At 65.6% G+C, this 13517-nt stretch overlaps 1 protein-coding gene across 1 annotated transcript; it reads left to right on the top strand.

The window, feature by feature from the left end:
- Positions 1-7168: 7168 nt before the first annotated feature.
- MYCL (MYCL proto-oncogene, bHLH transcription factor) lies at positions 7169-10516 on the top strand (the record flags this gene model as incomplete). The annotated part of the gene is made up of 2 exons (XM_082329405.1): positions 7169-7661; positions 9957-10516. The coding sequence occupies 2 exons, from the start codon at positions 7169-7171 to the stop codon at positions 10514-10516; spliced, it is 1053 nt and encodes a 350-aa protein (XP_082185531.1).
- Between the last annotated feature and the right edge of the window lie 3001 nt (positions 10517-13517).

Genomic DNA, 13517 nt, shown 5'->3' with positions numbered 1-13517 from the left:
CCCTCCTTCCCCAACCCTCATCCCTCCGTTCCCCATCCCTCATCCCTCCTTCCCCAACCCTCATCCCTCCTTCCCCATCCCTCACTGCCACCCTCCCTGTCCCATGGGATCCCAGGGGCACCGGCCAGTGAGGGCTGGGGACTGGAGCCCTCAATGCCAGCCCCAGCGTGGCCCCACTCTTAACCCCCCTCCCCGTGGGCCCATCGAAGGGGCTGAGGTGCAGCAGGAGCCCCCCCAGCGTCAGCGCCCATGGCCCCTGGCTGTGGCACAACAGCTCCAGCGGGTGACGGTGGCTCCCGGGCCCCAGCACCTCTCCCTGGGCCACCTGCAGTGTCCCCCGGGCCGGATGGCCACGGGGACATCGATCCCAGCACCTCTTGGCTGCGCTGGGTGCTGTTTGCCCGCCGGCGGGCGCACGTACGCCTGTGCCGGTGCCATGTCACCGCAGTGACAGCCACCAACTCGGCTCAGGCCACCAGGGTTCAAAGGTCGCCCTGAGATGTGCTGTGAGATGCGGCTGCATAGCGGGGCCAGCGTGGCACCCAGTGCCATCGCCTCGTTGCTACTCGGAGCTGGACTTGGAGCTGCGCTTACACGGGGACGGGGACAGGCAGGGACGATAGGCAGGGAGGACAGGGACGGGCAGGCAGGACAGGCAGGCAGGACGGGCAGCTGGCACCGAGCAGGGACCTGGGATGCAGCAGGGCCTGAGTGGGTGCTGGGGATGAGCCGGGCGCGTGGCCCCTGGCACAGAGCGGTGGCACAGCAGCGCCGGGCACTCCCCGGTTTCGGGAGCACTGAGCTGGTGTCACCGTTGACTCACAGTTTCTGGCCCCTCATACAACGTCTGCAGCGGGTTCCCCCAGCGCTGCCACGTGTCACAGCCCTGCGCCCGGCCACGCTGGGTGCTCGGGGATGCCACCTGCCAGGGAGGGGGGCTCCTGCGAGGCTTCAGGCTGTCCAAATCTGTTCAGGGACACAAAATACCTTGAAGCAAGAGGGGAGCGAGGTGTGGGCAATGCCACTCGCCCGGCCGGTTTGGCAGAGACGCGCCTCGGGCTCCTCGCCCCGCTGTGCCGTGCTGGCTCGGGTGCATCTGGCCCCGGGCAGCCCCAGGGCAGACAGCCCCGTGCAGACACCCCAGTGCGAGGTGGAAGCCCCCCAGGTTCCCCAGGAGAAAGGAGCCTCGTATTGGGGATGGGCTTGCACGTCTGCTGGCACACTTGTGTAACGAGTTGGCTGGGCTCTGCCGTCCCTGAACATCAGAGCTCGGGAGATTGGGACAAGCATCGTGACCCCGCACTGAAGTGAGCAGCACAAACAGTTTAAGGGATCTCGGTTTTGGGGTTTAAGGGGTCTCGGTTTTGGGGTTTAAGGGGTCTCGGTTTTGGGGTCTGTGCTGCCTCCTGCGCCAGGTGGCCAAGAGGAGCGTGTGGCAGTGCCACGTAGCTGTGGCTGGCTCGCTGCTGGCTCTGGGGGCTGGTGCGGAGCAGAGGGCCCTGAACACCTCCTTGCTGGGGATGACCGTGTCCCCAGGCAGCACCAGTGCAGCCACTGGGGACATCCATGCGAGTCTGGGTCCCTGCCTGAGCCCAGTCCCAACGCACAGATTTGGGTTCCCCCGACACACATAAGCAGGGATCGGGCGGGGAGGCGTGGTTGGGTCAACACCCTCCAGGCTCGGTGCGGGGCCCCGGCTCTGTGCCTCAGTTTCCCTCACCACAGAGAAGGCCTCTTGCGCAGGAGCAGAGGGGACTCCCACGGTGGCACTTGGGGCCCTGGAGGCACCGGGCTGCCGCAGACAGGCTGATCCCGTCCTCAGCTCCCCACTGTGTTTGGCCCCAGCACTATTGCTCTGCTCCCTTTGTCCCAGGGGCTCCTCAGCTCCTCACGCTTTTGGCATTCCTGTCCTTGAGCAAAGCGCTGAGAAATTGCCTCCTGGGCAAGTGCGGCTTTGGGGGAACAATGAGCCGCCCTTTGTGCTGGAGATTGTGCAGAACGACCGCAGATAGGTGTAGCCCTGCCTTCCATATGAAGTAGGAGAAGTAGAAAGACCAGGATTTCCCCGGATTAGGAGGATTTTCTCCTCCCAAATCTGGTATTGCACAATTTCTGGCGGGGGATTTTAGACCTTCCTCCCAAGCAGATGCTCTGGGGGATCCTCACGGCAATAACTGAGCCTCCAAGGGCTGATCCCAGTGGGGATGTCGGTGCAGCAGCTCCCACCAGGCTTGGGGTCCCCGGGGACCCGCAGGTGGCTGGGGCTGGGCCACTCACAGGGTCACCCTTGGCACCAGGACCAGCTGAGGGTGATGGTCTTCAAGACCAGAGCTCAAATAATGCTCTGAGGGTGATGCTACACCACCCTGGCCTCCATATCCCTGAGCTGGGAACACCATCGGGCTCCGGGGGTGACTCTTCAGGGGCTGGGACCCAAATGCTGGCCCTGGGGACATGGTTCAGCCCCGGGGACAGGGGTAGGGATGGGGGCTGCTCCAGCGGATGACGGCTCTGCCATCCCGCCTGCCACCCACGCCTCCCCACTATTGCGGATCCGGCACAGCCCGGAGCAGGAGCTGAGCGAGCGTGAGAGCACCCGAAACCAGACAGCCCTGCCAGGCTGGGCCAGGCAGGACGGGGAGCACGGGCTTGGGGGCGAATGGCAGCGAGCGGGTCCCAGGGCTGTTGGGGGACCGTGGGCTGTGGGCCAGCCTCGGCGTGGCTCGCCGGCTGAGGGACAGCCCTGCCCGCACACCGCAGAGCTTCTCCAGGGCTCAGGGCATCTCCTGGCATCGGGCAGGGTGTGCTGGGGGCAAAATGGGTCCAGAGGGGCTGAAGAGGCAGCAGGGCTGGAGCTGATGGTGCATTTTCCTCTCCTTTCTCTGGATTTCACTGCCTGCTAAATTCAGAGCAGGCGGCTGCACCCCCAGGGAGCCGGGGCTGGCGTGACCCCGGCGCTGCGGGCGCCGTCCCCTGCCCCGTACGGCTGGGCAGTATTTCGTGGTGCTCCCGTACCCCGCAGGGACTTGGGCAAGCGTTTCGCAAGGGCCCAGCCAGCCCCCGCAGCCGCTGCCCGACAGCTTCACGGGGACAAAGGGGACGCGTTGCATGGCAGCACGCCGCAGCCGCCCGCTGCTGCCCACACCTCTCCTCTGTGGGACCCTGGGAAGCGTCGCAAGGCTGAGGGGGACAAGAAAGGGGGCTGGGGGTGTGTTGGCACAGGGTCTGTCAGCCTCTGCTGGCCCTGGGGACCTGGGACCCCTGTGGGGAGGGCAGGGTGGCTCGAAGGCTGCTGCTGTAGCGGATGAGGACAGCCAGAGGCAGAGCCCAGCTCAGGGTGCCCCCGGGACACGCGTCAGGCTCAAGGTGGCCATCCACCGTGGGGAAACGCTTTGGGGCTGGAGCTTCAAAGTCCAGCCCTGCTGTCAGTGGGGATCCAAAGGGCACGGGGCCCCCGGGAACTGCCTCGCGTCATGTGCCGGAGCCGTGCCAGAGGCAGCCGGGCCACGGCAGCTCCCTTGGAGCTGTGCCAGCGCCGGAGGCGTGTGCTTGGTGCTGGCCGTGGAGCTGTGCCAGTGCCCTGCGACTGGGGGGCACGGCGAGGTGCTGGCCTGGCCCGTGGGTGGCCCCCCCAGCCCTGTCACCCACGGTCCCGCAGCCCCTGGGGCTCTCCCTGTTTGCGCAGCCGGGGGCTGGCAGCGAGAGGTTCTCAGGTCCTGTTTGCCGAGCGCCTGGAGAGGCTGGGATGAAAGGGCTGCGCGGCCCCTCCAGCCCTCTCCAGCCCTCTCCAGTGGTGCTTTCGCACCTTCAAAGCATCCGGAGCCCCTTGAAGCCAGGATAAGCTCCTGCCTCACCCTGGGAAAAGCCGGAGAAGTCCCGGAGCCCAGCAGGGAGGGGAAAGGAGACGTGGCCGAGAGCTATAGGTTGTAGGAGCCTTTGCTCCTGTGCCCGGGGGTGTGTTGGTGTTGGAGCAGGCGGCCTGGGGCAGTGCCAGCTGCGTCCCCAGCTGTGCCCCCCCATCCCTGCCGGCCCCAATGGCGCTGGAGCAGGACCAGCCTCCGCAACGGGGCAATTTGTTTCCTAAAGACAAAGAGAGGGCTTCACCCATGCTTCCCAGGAAGAGCAAGGGGCTGGGAGCAGCCCTGGGGCGGGAGGACCCTGGCTGGGGACACCCTGGGGACATGCCCAGGGCTCCCAGCCTGGCTAGGGACTGGGACCAGCACTGAGACTGGAGCAGAAAGGGAGCATCAGTCCGGGCTCCCCCGGGCTGTGTGGGTCCCGGAGCTCCTGCCCCAGCCCCACAGGCGTTCAGGCAGGACTGGGATGCTCAGGGTTGCTCTGGACGGGCTGGGAGGGTGTGCGGGGTGCTGGGGCCATCGTGGGGACCCCACGGCACCCTGGCAGCTGGAAAACCACAGCCCCGGGCCCAGCAGCCTCCTGCTGCGCTGACCCAGACGCACGAAGCCGGCAAAGCTTTGCAAGCTCAGCTGCACCCCGTGCCGGCAAGGAAAGGGCTGGAGCAGCCCCGGGGCACCCCACATGCTCGGGGACCCTGGGGACAGCCGCCAGCCCAGCGTCCGCTCCCAGCCCTTCTCCCCCGTGCCCTCTGCCAGCTCAGCCGTGGGGAAACTGAGGCAGGGAGCTGTGCAGCGGGCAGCGCCGCCCGCCCCCCGGGCTCCCCTCCGGGCTCCGGCTCCGGCTCAGCTGAGCGGGGGGGCCCGGTGGGGCGTCCCCGGCCCCGCTGCCCCACGGGCGGTGGCTCCCTCCCGGGCCCCGAGCCCAGCAGGTGGCGCCCCGCGCCCGCCGGTGGCGGCGACCGGAGCCCGGGACCGGGGGGGACCGGAGGGGAGCGGGGAGGACCGGGGGAAACCGGGGGGGACCAGGGGGAACGGGGGGGGACCGGGGAGGACCGGAGGGGACCGGGGGAAACCGGGGGGGACCAGGGGGAACGGGGGGGGGACCGGAGAGGACCGGGGGGGACAGGGGGAAACCGCGGGGGACCGGGGAGGACCGCGGAGGAACTGGGGGGAACCGAGGGGAACTGGGGAAGGACCGGGAGGGACAGAGGGGGGAACCGGGGAGGACGGGGGGAACCGGGGGGGACCGGGGAGGACCGGAGGGCACCGGGGGGAATGGGGTGGAACTGGGGAAGGACCGGGGGGGACAGAGGGAGGGACTGGGGGGAACCGTGGAGGACCGAGTGGGGCCGGGGAGGACCGGAGGGGACCGGGGGGAATGGGGAGGAACCGGGGAAGGACCGGGGGGGACAGAGGGAGGGACTGGGGGGAACCGTGGAGGACCGAGTGGGACCGGGGAGGACCGGGGGGGGCCCGGGAGGCTGTGCTGGACTGCACTGGGCAGCCCTGGGATGTGCCGGTTCATGCAGGGCTATGCTGGGCTGGGCTTATCCATGCTGGGCTGTACTGGTCCATACTGGGCTGTGCTGGTCAATGCTGGGCTGCACTGGGCTGTGCTTTGCTGAGCTGTACTGGGCTGTACTGGGTGGTTGCTGGGACTGGGGCAGATTGCTCCCTGCAGGGCCGGTGCTGCAGCCCCCAGCCCTCCTCGCTCCCAGTGCCACCGGCCGGGGCAGATCCTGCTGCCCCGACCGCACTGGGTGGCCAAAGGAGGGTGCTGAGGCTGAAGCGGGTTAGCGCAGGCTGCTGGGGGGAATCTGCTCGTCCCGGCGGACTTTGTAACGGCACACGTGTGTGTGTAACGATGCCGCGGTCGTTAGTAGGCGAGGTGAAAGCCTCACCGTGTTTTCACAACATTTGTTGCCCTTCCTAGAAGGACCTTGGCAGCGGAGAGAGGCAGCATCCCGCTGGGCTCGCCCGCTGCCCGAGGACACAGCGCGTCTCTCCGCACCCCGGGCTGGATGGGCCAGGCGCCGCACGGGCAAAGCTGAGTCTGGGCAGCAACGACGGGGCAAAGCGCTGGCGGTGGGAGCTGCATGGGTGAGGACGGCTCTGCTGCGTCCCAGGCCACCCCTGCCTTCCCTCCCGCCGGCCCCTCGCTCCTGGCTTCACCGGCAGCTCCCAGCCCCTCCTGGGGGGGACAGCCCTGCAGCCCCTGCGCTGCCGGCGGGGCGTCACGGCCCTTGCTGCGTGCGCAGGCCACCTTCCTCATGTGCACACGGAGAATAAAGCACCGCGTCCCCCAGTGCTGGTTTTCTGGCCATCCCACGCCCTGCTCCTTGTTTTAGCCACCTCTTTGCTGGAGTTGGTGGCTTTCGGAGGGGCGAAGCTCCCAGCTGGGCCTGTGAGGGTTCGGGGGGGGACGCCTCTGGGTGGCACCCAGGGTGGCACCCCGGGCAGGACACAAACACTGAGTGACCCCGCTGCTGCCTGGGCCTGTGCCCGCAGGGAACGGCCACGCAGCAGCGGTGGGTGACTGCGGCGGAGGGGGGTGGCGGTGGCCGGGTGAGAGCTCGGGGGCCCAGCGGGAAGCGGGGGGACGGCCAGGCGGGGGGGCGGATGGGAAAGGGCGCTCGGGGGTGGCCTGTGGCAGCGAGCGGTGCCTCCCTGTGACTTGTCCCCACTTCTCCAGTTTGCTTTGCCATCGCGCTCAGCCCAGCGTCCCCAGGCTGGTGGCACAGCCGCGCTCGGCCCGGGGGTCCTCAGCCATAATCTTCCTTGCGGGAGGGGGCGTCCCCAAACCCCGACCTCTCTGGTGGGCTGAGGAGGCATCGGGAGCTGGTGGGGTGCTCGGGGGGGCAGCGAGGGTCCCCCAGCCCAGCACGCGGGGTGGCCACTGGCTAGTAGCCCCGTTAGCATCCCCGTTAGCAGGACCGGGGAACCCTGGGCGGGGGGGGGGGGGGGGTCGCGGCATCCCTCACACCGTGCCCCCCTCGGGGGGGCGGGGAATAGGACAGGACCCCGCCCTCTATGCAAATCCCAGCCCGGCGATTGGCGGGCGGGCGGGGCCGGGCACGGCAGACGGGGTATAAGGGCGGGGGGGCCAACAATGCGCCCGCGGTCCCGGTGGGTGCCTGGTGCCGCCGCCACCTGCAGCGCCGGGCGAGCTGGGTGCAGGGGGGATCCCCGCCTTCATCCATGGGGCTGGGGGTGCCCCCTTCCTGAGCAGGGGTGCCCCCCTTTTCTTTCTGCACCCCGCAATTGCTTCCCCCCGAGGCTCTGCTGCTTCCCCCCCCCCGCTCCATGCAGAGATGGAGTTTGACTCGTACCAACACTACTTCTACGACCACGACGCCCAGGAGGATTTCCACCGCTCCACGGCCCCCAGCGAGGACATCTGGAAGAAGTTTGAGCTGGTCCCCACGCCCCCCCTCTCGCCCCTGGGTACCCCCGGGGAGAAAGGCTGCTCCGGGGCGGAGGACCGGCCCGGCCGGCTCTGCCTGGCCGGGGAAGAGCCCGAGTATCTCATCGGGACGGGGGAGATCTTCGGGAACCTGAGCGCTTTCATCCTCAAGGATTGCATGTGGAGCGGGTTTTCAGCCCGGGAGAGGCTGGAGAAGGCGATGACAGAGAAACTTTCCACGGGCACGCAGCGGGCCGCCCCCCACAAACCCTCCTTCGCCCAGGATTTCGGGTTCAGCAGCTCCGTGAGCGAGTGCGTGGATCCCGCCGCCGTCTTCCTTTGCCCGCTGGCCGAGAGCAAGATCCCCGCATCCTCGGGATCCGAGGGTCAAAGCGATTCTGGTAAGGGATGGAGGACACGCGTGTGTCGCGACACATGTGCCTGTCGGGAGCCTCCCAGCCGGGCAGCGCCTTTGTTGCGGCTCCAGGCGAGCCCCGGTCCCGGCCCCGCGAACAAAGCGGGCTCGGCTGCCCCCCTTCCCGCGGGGCTTCTGCTGGGGAAAGCCCGCAGGAGGCTGCGTGGGGCTCCCCCCGCCGCCGGGGGCTCCGCTGGCCGCTCCCGCTCGCCCCGGCCCCACGGGAGCCCCGTGGGCAGGTTGGCGAGGGGCGACTTTGCAGCTCACCGCGGAAAGTTTGGCTTTTGGGTTGTTTTTCCCCCCAGCGTGGCGGCGTGCCCCGCGGCCGGCTCGTCCCCGCGGCGGCTCCCGCTGTGCCCCCACCCGTGACCCCTTTCCTCGGGACAAAAGGCGAAGCCCCCCGTGGGGCCGGCAGGTTCCCCCGCGGCGGCGGCTCCGTGGGGCGGGCAGGGACAGCCCGCACCGGCTGCGGCGCCTCCAGACCCCACCCGGGGCCCGTCCCGCGTGGGGGGGGGGGGGGGCGTTTACACGGGGGGTGGGGTGGGCTGGGAAGCGGCTGCCTCTGAAACCCAAGGGCAAGGCGGTGCCCCCCCCGCACCCCAGACATCACCCCCCGTTTTCATCCCTGTTTACAACCCCCCACCCACGCGGGTCTCCCCAAACCCGGCGGGGGCCGGGGGCCGTTCCCCCCCCCGCTCCCACGGAAGCCGTGGAAGCGCTGACACGGCCCCACGGTGCCTTGACCCCGTTAATAAATCTGCCGGTGGCACCGACCCGCAGCCGGTGAGTCACGGTGCGGGACGGGGACTTAATGCCATTAGGAGCGCGGGGACGGTCAGCGGGGCGCGGGGTTTAAGAGGCTTAACCCAAACTGGGGGGGGGCGGCGGCTGGGGTGGGGGGGCCGCGGGGGTCCCGGTGCCCCCGGTGCCGGTGGGGTCCCGGTCCCGATCCGGATCCGGCCGCGCCACGTGGGAGCCGAACAAAAAGCAACAGATTGCAAACAATGAGAGGGGCCGCGCTGATTGACAGGGGACGGGGCCAATGGGGTGGGACGGCAGGCGGCCGGCCCCGCCAGGCAGCCAATGGGCGGCTCGGGGGGGCGGGGCCTCGCAGTCCGACTTTTATTAATGAGCGGCGGGGGGGTGCGTGTGTGTGTGTGTATACACGTGGCTGAGACCGGCCGGGTTGTGACACTGATGAGCGCGGCCGTCGGCCTGTGTGGGGCCAGCGAGTACCCCCCCCCCGTAGCCCCAGTAGCCGGGTGGCTTGGGCTTGCTGGGCAGAGCCCCTGGAGCCCGGGGGGGCCGGGGCGTGGGTTGGGGGCCACAAGCAGGAGCGTGCCCTGAGCCCAGCTCCTGAGGCCACCGCTGGCCCTGGCGCAGGAGGGGCGGGGGCCAGGCCTCTGCCCAAGCTGCTGGTGGGGCTTCGAGCATCTCCGGGGACCTTTAGTGAGCGGCTGCATCTTCCCCCAAAGCCTAAGGAAAAAAGGTGGAAGAGCAGTGGCAGGCACAGCTGGAGCCAGGCCACCACACTGTCCCCAGGGGCCACCTTCGTGCCACTGGGCTTTGCTGGGGCGGGACAAGCTGCAACGACAACAGGCAGGGTGTTTTGGGCCCAGTTATGCTTTATTTGGGTCTTGCTGTTTGCAGCTCTGATATCCTCCCCCCGACTGACGCCTGGGCCTGGGACGCCTTCGAGGCTCACGGCGGGGGATTGTCCCCTCTGTCCCCGGGGAGCCTGGGCTGAGTGGGCTTTATCCCTCGGGAAAAGTGACAAGTCACCCAAGTGGGAAGCTGCGGCCAAGGGGAACAAAGGGCGGCTCTGCCCCCGCGTCCCTCATTTACAATTCCAGTGGGTCATGAAAGCGGCTGACGGATGAACTTTGGAGTTAGACTGTCCCAGGTCCGCAGCATCCTGCTCCTCCTGGCCCCCGGGCCAGTGGGCTCGTGCCTTTCTTGCTCTGATCATCCCTTATCCTGGACACGCGTTGCTCCTGGTGCAGAAGTCGGGCAGGAGCAAAGCCCTATCCCAGCTCCAGGGGACCGGGCACATGGATGTGGAGGGAAAGCTTCTTCCCTTAGGATGGTATTGGAAAAGCGTTTAAATCGCGTAGTCCCTTCTGGAGGTCGCGGAGCGGCTTTGCAGCACATGAGCAAACTTTTGTGGGATGGCAACGGGGAGATCGTCTGGGGGCTGTGGGGAGCCCCTGTGGGGTGAAGAGGGGTGAGCAGGGGCTCCCAACTGATGGTGACTCTCTTTTGCCCTGTCTGTTTTGAGCAGAAGGCGAGGAGATTGACGTGGTGACGGTGGAGAAGAGACAATCGCTCAGCCTGAGGAAGCCGGTCACCATCACCCTGCGCGCCGACCCCTTGGACCCCTGCATGAAACGCTTCCACATCTCCGTCCACCAGCAGCAGCACAACTATGCCGCCCGCTCGCCGCCGGACGCCTGTCCCCCGCCGGAGCCACCCCAGCAGGACGAGGATGAGCCACTGAGCACTGCGGAGCCGGCCCCTGCCATCACGCTGCCTGAGCCTGGCTTGCCAAAAGCTGGCAGCGGCCCCGGCTCCGACAGCGAGGACGTGGCCAAGAGGAAAAACCACAATTACCTGGAGCGCAAGCGACGCAATGACCTGCGCTCGCGCTTCCTGGCCCTGCGGGACCAGGTGCCCGGGCTCGCCAGCTGCCCCAAGACGCCCAAAGTGGTGATCCTGAGCAAATCCTCCGAGTACCTGCAGTCGCTCATCAGTGCCGAGAGGAGGATGGCGGCCGAGAAGCGGCAGCTGCGGCTGCGGCAGACCCAGCTGCTCAAACGGATTGCTCACCTCAAGGGGCACTAGCACCCAAGGTGCCCCCCACCCTGGTCCCCACGACCCCCCGGCTCCCTCTCAATTTGCACATTTTTTATTTTTTTTTGGTTGGTTGTTGAACTGTTGGCCCCAGGGGGCTGGAGCACGCGGTGGTCACTGCATGCGGGGTGGCTGCGGTGGCGCTCCCAGCTGCAGGAATGGGGCCACAGTGGGGGCCCCCCCGTGGCATCGCCTGCCTGGGGCTGGCATCTTGGCACCGGGTGTTGCAAGAGTTCCCTTGTCCCCCTTGTGAAGCTTTCTCAAGTGACTGCTTCGATTCGCGGGCTCAGCTCTCTTCCCCCTCCCCGGCAGCCCCTGCAGCCCTCTCTGCCGTTTGCCACCACCAGCATGGCTGGGAGCTGCCCCCGGGTGTCCATCTCGCCCTCAAAATCCCAAGCAGCCGTGATCTGCTTCAGCTCAGGGAAGCAGGCGAGGCAGACACGGAGAGCCCGGCGCGGGGCTCGTCTCTGGATGCATCCCCCTGGAGATGGCGACGGCAGGGTCTCTCTCTCACCAGGGCTCACAGCACCCCATGGGCGATCCCTTGCTCGGCTGGACCGGACCTCACTTTCTTACCACGTCACGCAGTAGCTTGTCTTGGATTTTATGTTCTAGAACCTGCTGCTGTAACTGTGAGTCTTATACTGGAGGCTGTGTTTTTATACTGTATTTTTGTACCACTTTTTGAGAAGTATTGGTAAAGAGTTTGCTTTTTTTTATATATATATATAAAAACTTTTTTTGGAGGGGGGTTGCTGCTGCGGGGGAGGGCTCAGTCCTGCTGCACTTTAGGGAGATCAGGAAGGGGCTGGCTCCTGTCGGACCCCTGAGCTGGGTCCTCGCAGAGGCCGGTTCCCCCCTTGCAGCTCTCCAAACCACCCATTTGCAATAACGGGGGATTTTTTTCCCCTTTCCCATCCTTGTGAGCACCCTTGTGACCCCCTTTCCTGCCCCTGGAGCACCCCCTCACCAGCAGCCATTCAAAATCCCCAGCAAAGCTTTGGGCTTTGCAGGGAGCCTGGCTGGAGGGGGCAGCTCGGGTGCCTGGGGGGCTGTGCTGCCTTCGAGGCCTCCCCTGCCTGTGCCATCCTGCTGCCCAGCCTGCGGTGGGGTACGGGGGTGGCGGAGTCCCCTGTCCCCTCCTGGGCCTGCTGGCAGGTGTGGCCCTGCGGGACGGCACCCAGGGGTCCCCGCTGACCTGCTGAGAACTGTTAGAGTTAACACTGTGGTTGGATTTAGCACTTTCTTCATTACCTCACACTTCATAAATAAATAAGTTTGTAACAGCCTGGGTTGGCTTTTTCCATGCAGGTGGCTGTGGGTTTCCATGCGTCACGCTGCGATGCTCCCGGGGGGGCTGGCCTGGCCCCCGCGTTTTGGGGTGTCCTGGCCACTCACACACACGAACAGAAATGAATATATTTTGCACCAGGGCTTGGCTGCCTCGCTGCCAGTAAGACTGAGCTCTTTGTCCTGGCTTTCTCCCAGCGATCGAAACAGAAGTTGGTTGTGGCGGTGAGGCCGGGGAAACAAATCACCTGGATTATTTTTCCTCCTTTTAAGTGGCTTTATTGGCAAGGAGGGGCAGAGAGCCCATGCTGGGCTTGGAGAGGGCTTTGGTGTAACTATAAACCCCCCAGCGGGGCTCGGGGCAGGCGGTGTGGGGCGATCGCTGCCCTGGGGGTCAGGGGATGGGGCCGTAGTTGGCAGTAACCCTATAGGGAGGGGGGAATGCAATCCGCTCGCCTCGGTGGGCATCGGAGAACTTCATACACCCAGCTCTGCCGAGTGGGTGAAATTATATATATGTGTGTTCTGCCTGCCGAACCCGATGCTTTTGGGTTTCCTTCATACTGGCAGCAAAAGTCTTACTCTAAATGCAGGAGGGACACGGGATCCGGTTACTGCTGAGAAGTCAGAAGGGAGCTGCTGCTGCTGCAGCAGGGGACTCGATCACCCGGTGGAAGCCAGCCTTGAAAAGCAACGATTCTACATAGAAGCTCTTAAATAGTCATTCCCTTTGGTTCCAGCAACATTTCACGCTTTCTGCATGTTGCATCATGCCGTGTCAAAGTGTTTTAGAGCTGTATTAAAAGGTGCTCACAGGAACCACAGCTTCAGCAGGGAGCAGGGTGACCTAAATCTGACACCTCGCCCATGCGCAGGAAACAAAGCCCAGATGTATCAGTCCCTCAAGCGTTTATTTTTGTTGTGTGTACACCAACGCTTGCACATCGGTGTCTTTTTTCGGCTCAAAGTGACCCTCCCGATAAGGTTTTTAGGAAGGCGTGCTTTTTCTTTTCATGCTGAAGGCACATAGGATGTTTAAAACATTATTTTTCTTTCGTGGAAATGATGTGCAGATCCCGTGGCCCGAGCTGAGACCACCATCAGTGGAAAATGTAGTTGGTCTCAAGCCAAACGGAGGAACGGCTGCAGTTTTGCACATACCTTTGAGTTCTCCTGCTCAAAGCCCCCATACATAAATACATAGATCTACCTGAAACTTCCCTGGTTACTAAAGCAGATGCCTCCTCTCGTATTGCCACGGTACGGACGAGGAAAGCAGGCTGCCAGCGCTATGAAGTGAACAAAATAAACACACAGGGCTTTTCCTCCTCGCTTGTTCGGTGCTGCAGTTTGCAAGCGTCGGCTGTAACCATCACAATTCCGCTTTTCCAGGCCTGACACAGTTATTTTTTTCAGTGCAGATCGCCCTGCTCACACCTTGCTCCTTGCGACTCACCCCCTTGCCTCCGCTCCCATATCCCCTCCCCAAAAACTACCCGCCGCTTTCCGCTTTCCCACCGTGGCGTTGCTCCCGCCAGCCCCGGTTTTGCGCAGGGCAGCCGGGGGTGCCGCGGGTGCGGCGCTGCCTTCACGCCTGGGCTGGCAAATTTTTAGGACAGTTTCCCCGCGGCGGCCATAATCCCTTCCCCTCCGAGGGGGGCCGGCTGCCCGCACCCCTCCCGGCCCGCAGCCTCCTGCTCCC

Source organism: Platalea leucorodia, assembly GCF_965183815.1.
Source record: "Platalea leucorodia genome assembly, chromosome: 18".
Lineage (NCBI taxonomy): Eukaryota > Metazoa > Chordata > Aves > Pelecaniformes > Threskiornithidae > Platalea > Platalea leucorodia.
This window is presented reverse-complemented; position numbering and strand designations above follow the sequence as displayed.